The 17,948-nt window shown below is 32.1% G+C and overlaps 1 protein-coding gene across 1 annotated transcript in view; it reads left to right on the forward strand.

Annotated features, from left to right (window-relative positions):
* Nucleotides 1–17,948, forward strand: part of PTPRQ (protein tyrosine phosphatase receptor type Q) — a 255,887-nt gene that overhangs the window by 180,576 nt on the left and 57,363 nt on the right. The window contains exons 34-40 of the mRNA XM_037743831.1: nt 564–685; nt 6,056–6,242; nt 9,443–9,687; nt 12,009–12,075; nt 15,162–15,320; nt 15,937–16,159; nt 17,232–17,305. Coding sequence (XP_037599759.1) covers nt 564–685; nt 6,056–6,242; nt 9,443–9,687; nt 12,009–12,075; nt 15,162–15,320; nt 15,937–16,159; nt 17,232–17,305 — 1,077 coding nt within the window. The remainder of the gene's footprint in view (nt 1–563; nt 686–6,055; nt 6,243–9,442; nt 9,688–12,008; nt 12,076–15,161; nt 15,321–15,936; nt 16,160–17,231; nt 17,306–17,948) is intronic.

Genomic DNA, 17,948 nt, shown 5'->3' on the forward strand with positions numbered 1-17,948 from the left:
TTCTGCTCCTCTGTCAGTTTGCTGAGAATGATGGTTTCCAGGTTCATACATGTCCCCACAAAGGACCCAAACTCATCGTTTTTGATGGCTGCATAATATTCCATGGTGTATATGTGCCACATTTTCCCTATCCAGTCTATCGTCGATATTCCATTTGACCCAGCAATCCCATTACTGGGTATATATCCAAAGGATTACAAATCGTTCTACTATAAGGACACGTGTACACGAATGTTCATTGCAGCACTGTTTACAATGGCTAGGTTAACTGTTTTAAAAGAAAAATATTTATTTATTTAAAAATGTTTACTTAAGCAATGGTAATACTTTCAACTTATGATTTTAATGAATTATTTTTTCATTTGGAAGTCATCACATAGAGTAACTAATTTTAAAGAATTAGATCTTTTTATTTTCTAATGGCTTTAGCACTTTGTGATTTATATAAATTAATGTAAAATTAATTCATTATGACTATCCATTTTTCATAGTCTTTTCTATGATTGTACTGTAGCAAGTACTAATTCTAATGTAGCGAGATAATTGATTTTCTATTGTTATAGCTCCAGATGGTCCTCCTGAAAATATTCATGTAGTAGCAACATCACCTTTTAGCATCAGCATAAGCTGGAGTGAACCTGCTGTCATTACTGGACCAACATATTATCTGATTGATGTCAAATCGGTAAGGCATGTCTTACCTTCTATAATAGTTGGTATAATATGGTTAAGAATATAAGTTTTAGAACCAGAGTACTTGAATTTGAATCTTGGCTCTGTTAGATACTAAGAAAATTACTTCACTTGTTTGTGTTTCAATGTCTACATCTGTAAAATAAAGACTAATAATAGTAAACAGGGTACAGAGATTCTATAAGGACTGAATCAGTTAGCATGCATAAAGAACTTAGAACGTTACCTGACACTTGGTAAATGCTCAATAAATATAAAATATTAGTAACATTATTATTATATTTATTAACAGAGTATAGAATATGCATATACATATATATGTAAATATACACATATAAATGGTTACATTGGTGATAATGCAAATATCTGGTTTACAGCACAGTGGAAAGTGATTCATAATACAAAATGAGAAAAGAGAAGTCATTAGGAAAAATGTCTCCCAGATAAAGTAACATCAGAGCTAAGGCTTGAAAAATAAGTGAAGCAGAACATGAAAGAGAAATGGGAATGGGATGTAAAAGAGTAAGCCTCATTCAAGAAAAATCAAGTTGTTTGGCAATCCTGGGTCATAGCATTAAAAAAAAAAAGTTCTAAGAGATGAGGCTAGATCCAGAGGCTGACTAATGTTACAGAGTTAGGGTTTTATGTTAAGGGCAGTGGGATGGCAATTGGTGATACAGATTTCTACTGTATAGAATAGGTATGGTTGCAGAGTAGAGGATAGTTTGGGAGCAGTATGGGGAGTGCAAAACCAGGCAAGGAAACAGGAAACCATTAACGGGCAAGGAAAGAGAACAGAAGAAATGTAGCAAAAGAACAGAATGTAAAATAATCTAAATCTATAGAATTTGGTGAAAATTAACTAACTCATGATGGTGAATGAGAAGGACAATTAAGGATGATTTTAAGTTATATGTAACAGAAGATTTTGAGTAGGAACAGATCTGTAGAGGAAAAGAGTGAATTCAGTATCAGACACATTAAGTTTGAAATACCTGGGAGTTCTTCAGGTCAATAAACCCACTGGCAGTATTAAATATGGATCTGGAGCTCAGGAGAGAAGTTCTGGATTTGCAGATTTGGGTAACATTAGTATTTAGAAGATAGTCAAATTATAGGAGTGAAGGAGATTTACTGTGGAATGTGCAAAGTAAGATGACAACCTGAGGATAGCATCCTGGGGAATACAAACATTTAAACAAGAGGCCACAGAAAAGACTGCATGGGAGTAGATAGTCATTCGATGGTAACCCAGGCATGAAAATCAAACCCTTCATGTAAGACAGGATACTCAATGATGTCGATAATGCAAAACAGTTAGCCAGGATAAGGATTGAAAATATTTTCTTTGCACCCAGCTTGGGTTTTGCTGGGCTTGATGAACATGGTTTTCTAGTAGCATCTTATACATTATATAGAAAACTTACAGTGAATTTTCCTTTCTCTTTGCCTCTGACTCTTGTCTAACTTTATAATTATTATGTCTTTGTAGTATTTCTTAGAGACATAATACTTCCATCTCAAAAGACCTGTCATCATTAAAATAAAATTTAAAGAATTATTGATGCATTTGTTCTCCCATTCAGTCTTTACTTTCTATTCTTCTCTTAGAGCATATTTGTGAAGATTTTAGTATGTAATTAGCCAAAAATAATTAGCATGAATGATGAATGCCTTGAGAATATGCATTAAAAACAAATTATAAAATGATAAACCTTTACTCTGTCAAATGAAAGGCACTTTATTAATGAAAATAATTCTCCCTTGGAAATTCTGCTTAAAGGAAGAAAAAAACAAAACATATTAAGAAATGATTTTGTAATCTCATTCTTGTAGCCTTCTTGCTAAGTTTTAAAATGAGCAAGGCAAAGAGTAGAATGGGAAGATAATGAATATTTTAATTGCGTAGTTTATACAAGTTACATGCTGCCTCTTCCTATGCATTATCGTATTATATGTTATCTAACAACATTTTGATATAAACATTATTACCTTCATTTTGCATAAAAGCGATCTGAGGCACAGAGAAGGTGAATAACTTCTCACAGAGCTAAGACTTGGCTAAAACTAACAGACAGTGGTTTAACAGGAGAAAAGGAAGGTCAGTAAATAGCAAGTAAAATTGGCAAACATAAATATAACCTCACCAAATCAACAATCAACAATAGCAAGAACAGCAATAGCAAGAACAGAGTCAGACAGAACCTAGTAATTCAGTTTCTTTAGGATTCTCAGAACTAAGTAGAGGCATTTCCTTCCTTCCTTCCTTCCTTCCTTCCTTCCTTCCTTCCTTCCTTCCTTCCTTCCTTCCTTCCTTCCTTCCTTCCTTCCTTTCTTCCTTCCTTCCTTCCTTCTTTCCTTCCTTTCTTCCTTCCTCCCTCCCTCCCTTCCTTCCTTCCTTCCTTCCTTCCTCCCTTCCTTCCTTCCTTCTTTCCTTCTTCCTCACACATTTTAAAATACATCCAATGTACTAGAACTATGCTAGATGCTGGATTTGTAGAAGTGAACAAATCAGATAAAGCATGTTTACAGCTCATTTCATTAATATGTAATTATCAACATTCAAGAATCATTGCTTCCCAGACTAAGGAAGAATACATTTCATTGCACTTAGGGCTTATTGTACAGCCTGTCTTCTGCAAAATATTAGCCACAGGGGATAAAACTCTTAACTTTAAAAATTTAAACAAAAATTGTCAATCTTAGTAAAGATATATTATTAAAAAACTTTATAAAATGTAAATATCATCCTAGATGGTTCTGCTGGAAATGAATGCATTTATAGTCATTTTCATTGTTCCTTTTGTTGTTTCGCTTAACAAGTTGTTACTGAGTAGCTTCTGTTCATCAAGACAAGGATGAAAAACAATGCTCTGCTGTCAAGTAGGTCACACCCTAGTGGTACACACTAGAATATAAACAGCAAATTATGCTAATTATAGAGTTTGAGGTATGAAGTTTTGTGGGAAATACAAGCTAACAAAGTAGTTAAAGTTCCTGTTATGAGGGACATAGGATATAAAGGAGACTTCACAGAGCAGGTTAAATATGTTCTGGGACTTGACAAATGAATAGGGTGCACCAGGTGGGAAAGGGTGGAGACAGGATAGGAAAAGAAGAAAAAATAGGAAGTGGGGCAGGAATAGGAGAACCAGAGTCTAATTACTGATACTTTATATAAAGTCACACTTCAAAAATGATGAAAGACATTTTATAATAATAAATTATCAAGTATAATATGAGCAAACAAATTTGAAATTGATTGAAGGAAAATGAGGAGTCAAAAAGACTTGATTTCAATCCTGGGTAAGTGGACAAGTAGTAGTTAACAACAACAAAGGTGGAGTTGGTTTAATAAAGAAAGATAATGATCTTTTGTACTGCCAGATTTGAGGACCGAGAATTCCTTTCAGATTTTGTTAAGTATTTTTAAATATATAATATATCATATGCATGCCATGTCATATTTTCATGGCTTGATATTTGTTATCTATTGTTTTAATAGAAGGCATTAGAAGAGTATAATTTATAAATAGTTCAATTTATAAGATCAAACCCAGTGAGCCTGTGGCAGTGTAGAATGCTGTGGACTCTTGAAAGACCTGGACTCAAATCCTACCACTGCTACTAAGTAACCCTGAGGAAGTAACCTCAACTCTATAACATCAGAATTCAAACAGCTGTAATAGACCAGCAACATGAACCAGTAGTCAAAGTGAAGCCAACTGAGTGGGGCTCCAATGAATGGGACCCATGGCCCCTTTACAGGGGTTGACAGTTACTCATCTCCACATCTCTAGATAATATTTTTTCTGCATGAAATTCAGCCTGGTCTTAAGGAAAATTCCAAAAGGCATATTTTTATGTAATATTTAAATGTTGACAACTAGTTAAATACACACTTTCTGCCAGTGGTACACATTCCTGATCAAGAGGATTCCTATGGTAGTTTGTTTTTCTGCCATTTTAGAGAAGTGGGGCATTTCCATCCACTGGGAATAATCTATTTGACTGTTTGCAATGATAGTATTATTTATATCAGCCTCTTGCTTTGTTTCTTCTTTTATTTTTCATAGCAACATATTTTTTTAAAAAAATCTTTGAGTTAATTTCATTTATATTACCTCTGAAGACATCTCTAAAAATTAGTTTCCAGGACAACATTTTCAATATAGGTATACCATATGCAAATCAATAAGTGTGTTTCACCATATTATCAATAAAAAATGTTCTTAGCAAACAGCATTAAAAGAACACATTGAAACACCAAACAAATAAAAAATCTTTTAAATTATGAGGGAGGGTCAAGTTTAAAATGAAGTTAATAGTCTTTACTGTGTATAAAACCTGGTTTTAAGTGTTTCAATTCAGGTACCTGAGAGTAGTATGCATTACAGGATTTTGAATTTTCTCTTGGTTATCTTGGGAAAAGCCCTTCTACTTAGTGCTAGCAAGTTTAGCTATGCTTAATATCTGGAGTCAATAGGCCAGAACCTTCATAAAAGACAGACTGTGTTTGAACAAATCATATAGCTACATTTCATATGCCTAAAGACACTCATTTATGCACATTAATAATTAGGACATCCACAATTAATTGAGTTATCCAGTGCTATGCATAGCGCTAAATCAGAGTTTTTCAAACTGCAGCCATCATTAGAATTTTTAAATGAATTGGAATAAAATTAAAAAGAGCAGAAAAGATTGAAGTTTATTTCAGAAAGATGGCATATTTCTGAAAAATGTATTACAGACATAAGGTATACGTATATTTTATATCTATCTGTCTTGTCTTCTGAATTATGTTACAAAGAGTGTTTCCTTTTGTGGGTAATGGTGAAAAAATATTGAAATCTATGTTCCAGCTATTTTAGACCTATCCTTTCTAAATCTCAATAGAACACTGTAAATAGTTATCATTTGCCCAATTTTACATGCATTGAAAGACCAGACTGTATAGGTGTTTTCTCAAATACTACAGTGCTGTAAGTGGCCAATCTGGGATTTGAACCCTATGTGATTAGGTACCAAAACCTCTATACTTTCTTCTACAAATATTGGAGTCAAAAGTAGCATTTCGTTGACTGCAAAGATGATTTTTGCTTATTCATTTAATGGGTTGGTTAATCATGGTTGGCTCGTTGAGTTTGTTTTCCTTTACTTTCAACTGTTAAGATAATTAATAATTAGTAAACTGTTATAATAGTACTTCAGATTTCCCAGGGCAATCTGATGGCAAAATGAATAAATAAATAAAAATCTTGGCTAGATAAATACATCTCAGGTAGCTTTGTATTATTATATTTTGGTGATTTGGATATCAAGTGCTGCTTCCTTAATTTTTACTTATATTTTTCTATAGGTAGATAATGATGAATTTAATATATCCTTCATCAAGTCAAATGAAGAAAATAAAACCATAGAAATTAAAGATTTAGAAATATTCACAAGATATTCCGTAGTGATCACTGCGTTTACTGGGAACATAAGTGCTGCATATGAAGAAGGGAAGTCAAGTGCTGAAGTGATTGTTACTACTTTAGAATCAGGTAAGGAGAATTTCTCATCCTTGCTAAAAATTGACTGAGACTTAGCTTGCCTTCTTGCAGTTCCTCACACTCCACCCAAAAAGGATATATATTATGAGAAGTTTTTAAAGAGTATGAAGAAAAAAAAATCAATGACTCTGCAATTGACATAAAGGAAGCTTTCTATTTACATTTTTGAGGTAACAATGAGTTATGTAGAATATTCAATTATTGTAAGTACAGAAACAAAATAAAGGTATGTAATTTGTATTTCTTTGCACTTATTTAATCTGCTAGTTGTTTCAGAAATTGAGTACACTTACCTAAGAGATATTTCCAACTGTCTATATCCAATAACACTTCAACTAAAATTCTATTTCAATTATTTCTGTCTCATTATTTGAATGAATATTAAACTCATAATATTCTATGAGTATTAAATAACCTGGAATTCAAAAGCAGAATCCAGCTCACATTTATCATAACTATTGTCTTCACTTAGTCAAGTAATATATGTCTTATTATATGACTCTTTAATAAATGTCAGAATCCACACAGATTTCCTCAAGTTCTTATGAACAGGGTCTGAATGAATAATAAGGTTGTAACCAGTAAGAATTAAATTTGGAAAGTCAACATCCCAGAACTTGCTTGCCCCATCTTCCTTCAGACTTCTGATGTTCTTTGCCACCAGATATATCATTCAAAAGAGCAGATGAAGGGATGTGTTGCTATAGTTTATTTGTTGCTATCTGTAAGGTAAGTATAGGAGGTAAAATTTTTTTACAGCTAGTTTTTCATTACGTTATATTCTCTATGCATTTTGTCTGTAAAGTTATTGTTCTAAATTACAAGGTAAATTTTATCATCATCCTAAAATTCCATTTGTTCCTACTTGGCTGCCAAGTATCACAGATGTCTGTTTTCTAATTATGCTTTTTACTTCTTCTCCATCCCTTCTACCTGTGAGCAAAGTTATCATGAATGTACTCACATTTATACCATAAAGCATTGTTTGTCAGATCTTAACGTGCTATCTCTTTCAAGACTATCACAATTTAATACCTTTTTATTAAATCTCAAAGAGTAGAATTTTACATGTATAACCAAAAATTTGGGGGGTAGGAAGTTCTTTACAACATTGAAAGACTTCCTTTGCTTATGTGACTTAAAATCACACCCTAAATTTAGAGAAACATCTCATTAAAAGAAAATATGTTTATGATGTAGCATAAAAATGTAGAGTAACAAATGCAAATATATGTCTCTTGAACCAAATTAACCTTTTCATTTTTCCATTTAAAATGAGATATTTGGCACAATAGCATATTTACCTGCTTCTCTCTCCTTTTTTCTTTGATGTTTATTTACTTTTTTGCAAGATAATAATGCTTGAATATCTGAACTGTTGTCAGCCAAATATTACATTTCTTCATGGAAAATTTTTACGTAGTATGGAGTAATATAACTATTTCAAGTTGATCAAAATAGATATAATCATTCAATCAGTCATTTATATAAGGAACACTAATTATGTAATGCAGCAAGAAGTGGCTTCTATATTCATAAAGTAACTTTATCATCATGCATATTTTTAATAATGTAGTGATGCTTAGCTTGTCATATGTTAAGGTATTTCATTTATCCAAAATAAACTAAGATATTTATACTATATAAAGAACTCTCAAACCCAGCAATTTAAAAAAATCCAATTAGAAAATTGGCAGAAGACATGAACAGACATTTCACCACAAAGGAGACATGGTTGGTAAATAAAAACATAACAACATAAGTTTTCAACACAATTGGCCGTTAGGAAAAATGCAAATTAAAACCACAATAAGATATCACTGTCTATGTACTAGGACAGATAAGATAACAATTTAAAATATGGCGATAATACTGAATGCTGGCAAGGATGTAGAAAGACCGGACTTCTCATATATTGCTGGTAGGAATGTAAAGTGGAATAGCCACAATGGAAAATAGTTTTTCAGTCACTTATAAAACTAAACAAAAACTTACTGTGTAACCCAGCAATCACACTCTTGGGCATTGATCACAGAGAATTGAAAAATTATGTTCATACAAACCTCTGTGAATGAAGGTTGATTGCTGTTTTATTAGTAATAACAAAAAGAGGAAACAACGCAAATGTTTTTCCATGATTAAACTATGCTACATTTAAAGAATGGAACTCTACCCAGCAGTAAAAAGAATTAACTATTGATAAATATAATATCCACTTTGATGGACCTTGAGACCGTTATGCTATTGTCGTTTTCAAAATGACAAAACTATACAGAGGAAGAGTTATTAGTGTTGTGAGGAAGCATATGCTGGAAATAAAAGAGGATATTAGGAGGGAGTTGTTTTTTTTTTTTTTTTTTTGAGACAGAGTCTCACTCTGTCACCCAGGCTGGAGTGCAATGGTGCAATATCAGCTCACTGCAACCTCTGCCTCCCAGGTTCAAGCGATTCTCCTGCCTCAGCCTCCTGAGTAGCTGGGATTACAGGCGCGTGCCACCGTGCCCAGCTAATTTTTGTATTTTTAGTAGAGACGGGGTTTCAACATTTTGGCCAGGCTGGTCTCGTACTCCTGAACTTGTGTTTCTTTAGAGTGATGAAATAGTTTTAAAGTATCTTGTTTATGGTGGTGGTTACAGGAATTTATACATAAAACAAAATTGCATAAAATATAGACAAAAACATGGAAAGTGGTGAAATTGGGATAAGGTCTGTAGTATTAACAGTATTGTACCAATATCAGTTTCCTGGTTTGATATTAAACTTTAGTTACATAAGCCGTTACCACTCGGGAAAAATGGGAGAAAGTTAAATGTGACTGTACGTCCTGTTTTTACCACTTCTTGTGACTCCAAATTATCACACCATTGCACTCCAACCGGGGTAACAAAGAGAGACCCTGTCTCAAAAAACAAAACAAAAAAATAATTAAAATGTCATAGAAACACATTCTGCATAAAATAAGTGCACATATAAGGCAAAATAAACAAACTGCATCACTATTATGGTTGCTGTGAATTACAGATGTCAATGATTCTATGATGTATCAGCCATTTTTCTAGTTTTCATAGTTTATATGGTTTAAATAATTTGTGGAATATTCTTTAAAAACAGAAGTTTGAAACAAATAAATTTATGTGGAGATAAAAAGGAGCACAATTAAAAAATAATAACTGTTAAATATTTTATTTTAGCCCCAAAGGACCCACCTAACAACGTGACATTTCAGAAGATACCAGATGAAGTTACAAAATTTCAATTAACATTCCTTCCTCCTTCTCAACCTAATGGAAATATCCAAGTTTATCAAGCTCTGGTTTACCGAGAAGATGATCCTACTGCCATCCAGATTCACAACCTCAGTATTATACAGAAAACCAACACGTCTGTCACTGCAATGCTAGAAGGACTAAAAGGTGGACATACATACAATATCAGTGTAAGCATCCATAGATTTAATTACCAAAATGACAATGTGAGTTTATGAACTTGGCATTTGAAAATATTGCAGTTTGTGTACACATTACATTTCCCATATCTTTTTGTGAGTTTGTTTGACATGTCAACAAAAATAAATTTTGAGAACTGAAATTGCCTGTTATTATACAAATATTATTAAAATTAAAATGCATAAATAACTAAGAAGTTTGTACCATAATAGTAGAAACTCAGAAATAAAAGAAAGAAAATGCACGTTAAAAGTAAAAGAAAAAAAAGTAAAAGAACAATGATATATAAAGACATAACTCTGCCTGAAAGAAAACTATGTGTGATTGTAAAATTTAAATGGAAAAGCAAATTTTAAGGGCAAAGAATAGAAGTAATTGTCTACATGTTTGAAATTCTCATGTATTTTAACCAAGTATTACTAAAAGTTAATAGCATTTTATATCTTAATTCTAAATTACCTATATCTGGACAAAATTGTATACATGAGTTCCTATACATACACACAGACATATACATACACAATTTGTTATATTCTTTGCCTACTTTTAGGTCATCTTGGAATTTTTAAATAAAATTATATGATTCAGAAAAATCATCTTCTAAGAAACAGAATTTACTTTAAATCTTCAATTAGCTTAGTAATCTACCTACCAACTCTTTATTAATATCAATGTAATTATCAGAACATTGGTAATAATTTATATATGTGTATGTATAACATGAATAAATTTTTATTTACTACTCTCACTCACTTTGACTTTATATCTTTATAAAATCAAACTTGCTGGGATTCTTCTTGCATGGGCCATTAAATGATCACCATTGTGAAAGATCTATTAGAGAGAAGATGGTTACAAAGAGAATGAAGTAACCTGGGTTGAAATCCTGGCTTCTGTGCCTGGGCAGCTTTATCAAATCTGTTCCCCAGTTTCCTTATGTAAAAAATTGGTAATGGGAATAATAACTTCTTTATAGAATATTTGTGAGGATTAAATATTTATAGTTATGGTAGGTAGTGAGTTCTATAAATATTTTGGCTATTGTAAGAGAGAAAATAGGAACCAAAAAAGTGCAACTAATTAATATTTTTTTAAAATCCTATTTGCAGAGTGCAATTTGCAACACCCTTAACACCTTGAAGTTTGTTAGGATGTGTAACTTTAGCATCTGTACTGACTACTGAATCAAAATCTGCATATTTGCATTTAACCAGGTTTGCAAATGACTTCTTTGCGCACTGCAATTTCAGAGGCACTACCCAAACTTTTTGCTTATTATTTCACTTAAATGTTAGATTGTAACATAAAGAAATAAAAATAGTGGACCATACCATAGCATCTCTTTTTATCTTTCATACTTCTTTTTTTGAATTTATAAACTCAAATATTTTCTTTAGACATTTTTAAGCCACATTTTATGGTATTTGTTTATCATATGTACTACATCATGTATATTGTAATATTAATTCAATAAAAATGTTTACAAAGTATCTAGAGTGTGGAAGGGTGGGCCACAAATGTATAAAAAATTAATTCCAATAAATGCTTTAGATACTGAATTGGGTGTATTGATTACAATAAAATATGCCAAGAACATAACCTTTGTTAAATATAGCAAGATAAAGTGCATAAAAGAAGATTCTGTGTCTACAGCTTCCTTAGCACAAAGTTAATTGAAAGGATTCACATTTGTGTAAATCACCCTCTGTGTATACAAACAGAAATGTTTTATGTGTATATGCTGCTTTATGCAGGTTATAGCGTCAGATACTTTGGGGCAGGGGTGAAGAAGGGCATAAAGGCCAACTTTCAGGGGGATGATTTAATACAGGAAAACTGGGAGGCTAAAGGAATAGGATTTCATCTCAGGGAGGGAAAAAAAGAGGATCTTGAATATGGATTTAAAGAAGGCCAGAGTTAGCTAGCTACAGAGAAGGAACAGATGTTGGAGTAGATGAAGGGAGAACACATATATAGTGATATGTGCTGTTCACTAAAGCACATATATAGTGCTTTAGTGCTGTTCTTCCTGTGTTCACACTGAAACCACCGTCTGTCCAGGTCTCAGTGATAGGGCTGTTTAGATCACTCAGTCTTTGTTCTCAGCATTTAGTACCAGAACATCAACTTTAAGAAATATTTAATAGTTAATGTTCTTCCTCACATATTATATTTGAGTACAAAAAAATATAATTAACAGACTACATACAGTTGTTTTTAAATAATCATTTAAAATTACATGTAACCATAACCAGTTATATATACACATAAGCAGTAACTTGAAAATAGCAACAATGTTTCTTTGTTTTAGGTTTATGCAGTCAATAGTGCTGGTGCAGGCCCAAAGTTTCCAATGAGAATAACCATGGATATCAAAGGTACGTGCATGAACTACCTTCCTATGAAATGCTATCAACCTGTGATTATAATTTGAATTCTATACTTGAAATAGGATATAGACAAGCCTTCAAGTGATAAGTATGCATATATTAAACATATATTAAGTAATAATGTGTGATTATTAAAGCTATAGTTAAAATGTTGAAATAATGATGTAAATTACCATGTTAAAGATAATGTATTTTTTATTTCTTTAATATATTTTATATTTCTAAGTTTAAATTTTTAAAGGCAAATTTTATAGTCTGTTGTTTTATGTTTCTCTAAATTTTACTGAAAAGAAAATGTTTTTAAATTGTCTACCATTAGACTTTGACTAAGTCTAAATAGATTATTAGATTATTTGACTGATCTTTATTTACCTTGGAAGTCAGATTATTTCAGTTAATCAAATAGTGTTTTTTGAACTACCATGTAGTTGGATTTATGATTCTGATTATAAAGAAAGTCTATCAATTCATGATTCTGGCAGGTATTTTTTATAGAAAATATAACTAAAATTTGGGTCCCCCTTTTGAAAAAAAACACACACACACACACAAAACCCAGAAAAAGGTGAATTTAGGGCCATTCAGACAATCACAGTGCCCTCTCTTCCTGAGAGTGAAAACAAGCAGGTAATAGTTGTGCCATCTCTCTCTAAAAATGTGTAATAAAACCTTCAGAGAGGTTTTTAAAACTGAAGTGGATGGACTTTTAGTAGAATTCTACCTGATAAGTCTCTTTCTGAAGCAAAAAGTAACTTTTTTCAGTCTTGCGCAAATACAGCAGAGCACAGTGATTAAAAGTGGCAGCATTAGGCTGGGTTTATGGTCAAACTGCTGGATTGAATATGGATTAGCCACTTGATATCTGTTTGACTTTGAGAAAGTTTCTTAACATTTATAGGCCTGCAAAATGGAGATAATACTAGTTCCTATCTCAAAGTTTGTTGTGAGGATTAAAAGAGAATCTGAAAAAAACCCTTAAGACCTGAGCCTGGAAACTTGTACTATTAAGAATTTTAAAAAATCACTGTTGGATGAAACTGATAAATTTTATCTTTTTGTCAATGGAGTATTTATATAATTGTGATCCCATTGGTGATTGTTTGATTTTAATTGATAAATTATGTACTTTGGGATGTACAAATGCATAAAGTCTTAAAAAAAATCAATTACTTCACAAAATGACTTCACAAAGAATACCATGAGTCATGCCATCTTAATTTCTTTTCGTTATTCAGTGGCAGACATGTAGGTGTGCAGATAGCAATACATGCATCACTTGTATGCTTTAGTAAAACTTCCCATTTCAGATGCTTTTCCCATCCCCGTACCAAGATGGTTAATCTTGACCTTTACTCCTTACCTAAGGCAGGCAGACTTATGACTTCTAGTCTAGAGAAGATATATGAACATAGTGTTAGTGGTGGGGACCTAGAGAAATTAATTTTTCTCTATCAATACACATGATTTTATTAATGATGTGAAATATTGAATTGGTAGTAGTCTCATGGAATTTGCATTTGACAGATAATATGAAGTTGGACAGTAATGTTCATGCTGGGTTCCTCTAACTGGAAACCTTTGCCTGGGGACTCCCCAGTGGCCTGACTGAGAGTCTCAGGGCTCCATGAAATCTGAGCCTCTTCCTACTGAATCCTGCCTTTCATCTTCCCTTTTACAAGTGTAATATTTGTGATCTGTGGCACTTACTCTTTCTCTCTGTCCCTTAATTCTTCATAGATAATTCCTCCAATAAACCACTTACACATCCAATCTAATTTTAGCCTTTATTTCCCATAGTACCCAAACTGATACATTGAGTAAGAAACTTGCATTTGAATCTGATGCTCAAAAAAGAGTGAACTACAGAATTAAGTAAAAAAAAAAAATGGATTCAAATGTTGATAGTTATGTTGATAACTATGTGACATAGGCTCTTTTGCTTATCTACAAAATGAAAACAATATTGCCAATTCTGTGACATTATTGAGAAACGTTTAAAAAAGATTCTTAAAAATATGGAAATTAAAATTTGGTTAAGTAACTTACTGATGTTCAAGCAGTACATTCACACACACACACACACACACACACGCACGCACAGAGAGAGAGAGAGAGCTATAAGATTAAATGAAACAAGCAGAGCTTCTATACATATATTTTGGAGATATTTGTATACATTGATTATAAATTATGAATTATCATGGCTATTCTAGAAGTTATTCTGGTAATCTGTTAAGATTAAAAATATGTGTATCTTTTGTTCTAGAAATTCTGCTCTTAGGAATCTATTTAATAGAAACAAAAGGATCAGTAAATAAAGCCCATTGTAGAACAAGGCTAATTATTGTAGCACATGTTTAAAAACTGGAGGAAAAGTGAATTCTCATCATCAGATGAATAGTTGAATAGATACGACGCAGCTGCACCGTGATATATAATATAGTCATTAAGAAGAATGAGTTAGCGCTGTACCTGGTCACTTGGAAACACTTAACCAAGTTATATTTAAGCAAAAAAGTAATATGAGGGGTAATTATAATACATACCACATTAGAAAAGCAAACAGTGAGAAGATTGTGTTGTGTATGACTATTTATGTATTTTTATATGATTATGTGAACATAGGAAAAAATATGGGAGGCTATCATCTAGATGTTTAGCATGGGTTAACTATGGGAGGGGTGCTAGTATGACTAGAACAGAAATTAGTGAACCAACTAAAAGAAGCAAAAGAAACTACACTAACATTGTAGTAAGAAGTAACTATATTTATGCATTTATTAAAAATATATATGAGTGAGAGAATATATAAATTGAATTTTAAAATGTAAAGAGGTGTCAGATGCCTGAAAATCACACCTGGGCTCTATTATCTCAGGAAAGTCTCAAATATATAATTGTGATTTCCGGACATAATAATTGCTAAGTATCTTCTCTCTCCAAACACAACTCTTTATAATTCGTTGTTTATGCTTGTCATCACTTTATCTGTAAATTATCTGCATGAAAGGAGAAAGGTTTTTTCATCTCTTGATGAAATAAACATTGTAGTGATATTTCTTCTTTGTTTACAGCTCCAGCACGACCAAAAAGCAAACCAACCCCTATTTATGATGCCACAGGAAAACTGCTTGTAACTTCAACAACAATTACAATCAGAATGCCAATATGTTACTACAGTGATGATCATGGACCAATAAAAAATGTACAAGTGCTTGTGGCAGAAACAGGAGGTATCATCAAATGTCAATTTATCTTGTTAAATTGTGGAGTGTAAATTGCTGAGTGCTAAGAAGAATTTAGTTCAAATTAAGATTGACTCCCAGTTATCACACACCTCCTGAGATTAATAGGTTGTCAATATTATTATTAATGATACCAATCATTTATTTGTAAATAAAAAATAACATTTATTTATTTTATTTATAAAACTTTTACAAATATTTATACCAATTATTTATTTTCATTTACCAAGCAAGGAAAGGCACAGTTATAATATGTGATTCATTAATTTCATATACTAGTAGATAAACATGTTTTGATTTTGGTAAGATGGAATCTTGATAGTGTCTTTGGAGGTGTGGACAAGTGAGTTACTCTTGATTGAGGGATGTTCTTTCTCTATGCAAGAAATCATCCTTTATAATAGTTCCTGTAGATTCGTGTAACAGAGAAGAACAGGGTTACCTGCCTATCGAGGTAGACCACGTGAATCATCTCTGGTGGTTCATAGAGTGGCTGATGTTGCATACAGATTCCCCTTATACAATTATAAAAATACTGTTTATAAATGTGAAAATATGTTCATATGTTACTTTTAATTATTATCCTCTTTGTTTCTGAAAATAGCTCAGAATGATGGAAATGTAACGAAGTGGTATGACGCATATTTTAATAAAGCAAGACCATATTTTACAAATGAGGGATTTCCTAACCCTCCATGTACAGAAGGAAAGACAAAGTTTAGTGGTAATGAAGAAATCTACATCATAGGTGCTGATCATGCATGCATGATTCCAGGCAATGAAGACAAAATTTGCAATGGACCACTGAAACCAAAAAAGCAATATTTGTAAGTATAAGTTGTATCTACCATGCATTCTGTTAGCAAGCTAGTTAGTATCTTTCATCCATCCATCTGCCTATCCTTTCATCTTTTCAATATGCACTGGACGTCCACCACGTAGAGTGACCTGATTTTTCAGGCACTAGGAATGGAAAGATAAACCAAGCATTCTTCTCACATTCCATAAATGTACAGTATTATAGGGGAAGCAGACAACCCTAAGAGTAGTTATGATTTGATATAAGTTACATAAGAACAATATGAAAAATGTGCTATGGAGAACGTAGGCATATAGAAGAATTTAATTCTTTCTGTGGAAGACAATATGACTAATGTGTTTTCCACTTATTATTTTGCCATGCATGCTGATGTACGGGGTTTTAGAAACACTGTCCTATCCTTTTATTTAATAGTGGCTTCCCTTTATGTCACTCATAACAATAACTCAGCTTTTATCTCATCAAACATCTGTGTGATAGAAATATTTAATACTGCCTTTAATATTTAGCATTTTGAAGCCCCTAAAAACCTAACATTTTAAAATCAATTTGATGTTTTGGCTTTATTGAATTATTTTCTCAATTTATTATTTTCCTCTTGAATCAATTTTATTATTTTTATATCATAAGACTACAATTTTTAAAAGAATCATCTTAACGTGTGATTTTCAAAATATTATTTTTACTTACAATTTTTTAAATGCAGACGCTTTTATTTGTGCCTGTTAGTTAAAACATCAAATTCTTTACAAATGTCTCAAGCCAAGTTAACATTGGAAAAATTAGAGAAATTAGGCAACTAAAAATAATGCTTTATTATCTGTATTAAATGCAATTACTTCGGTTCAAATTCTAGGTTATTGCCTGAATGTCTATTACAATTACGATAGTTATGAAAATGATATACTCCCAAGTATCATGTTTATTCATACTTACAGTTTATCTATTTTGTATATTTGTTCTGAAAACAGACTCTTCATATAACAAAATCATACTTTTTTATAATTATTTCTTGAATTATTCATAGGAAAAATCATATGATATGCAAAGTGTGTTTTTTTTTCTTTTTTCTTTTATAGATTTAAATTTAGAGCTACAAATGTTATGGGACAATTTACTGACTCTGATTATTCTGATCCTGTTAAGACTTTAGGTAAGACATATTTTGTAGTTATAATCTCAACATATTTATCAAAGTTGGAACATTTATTAGTGATGTTATTTACTTGGAACATTTATTAGTAAATATATTAATCCATGTCTAGATGTTCTTAAATGCAAACTCATTTAAATGTAAATTAGCCTCTCTAATAGTATTGGTGGGTTTTTAAATTTTTTTATTTTAGGTGTGGGGGTACCTGTGGAGGTTTGTTACATAGATAAATGTGTCATGGGGGTTTGCTGTACATATTATTACATCACCTAGGTATTAAGCCCAGCACCCAATAGTTATCTTTTATGCTCTTCTCCCTCCTTTCACCCTCCCCCATCAAGAAGACCCCAGTATCTCTTATTTCTTTCTTTTTGTTCTTAAGTGCTTATCATTTAGCTCCCATTTATAAGTGAGAATGTGTGGTGTCTGCTCTTGTGTTCCTACATTAGTTTTCTAAGGATCATAGCCTCTAGCTCACTTCATGTTCCCACAAAAGATATGATCTTGTTCTTTTTTATGGCTGCATAATATTCCATGGTGTCTGTGCACCAAGACACATACACACAAATGTTCATTGTAGAATTGTTCACAACAGTAAAGACATGGAATCAACCTAAATGCCCACTAATGACAGACTGGATTA

Source organism: Cebus imitator, unplaced genomic scaffold (assembly GCF_001604975.1).
Source record: "Cebus imitator isolate Cc_AM_T3 unplaced genomic scaffold, Cebus_imitator-1.0 Scaffold156, whole genome shotgun sequence".
In the NCBI taxonomy this organism is placed as follows: Eukaryota; Metazoa; Chordata; class Mammalia; order Primates; family Cebidae; genus Cebus; species Cebus imitator.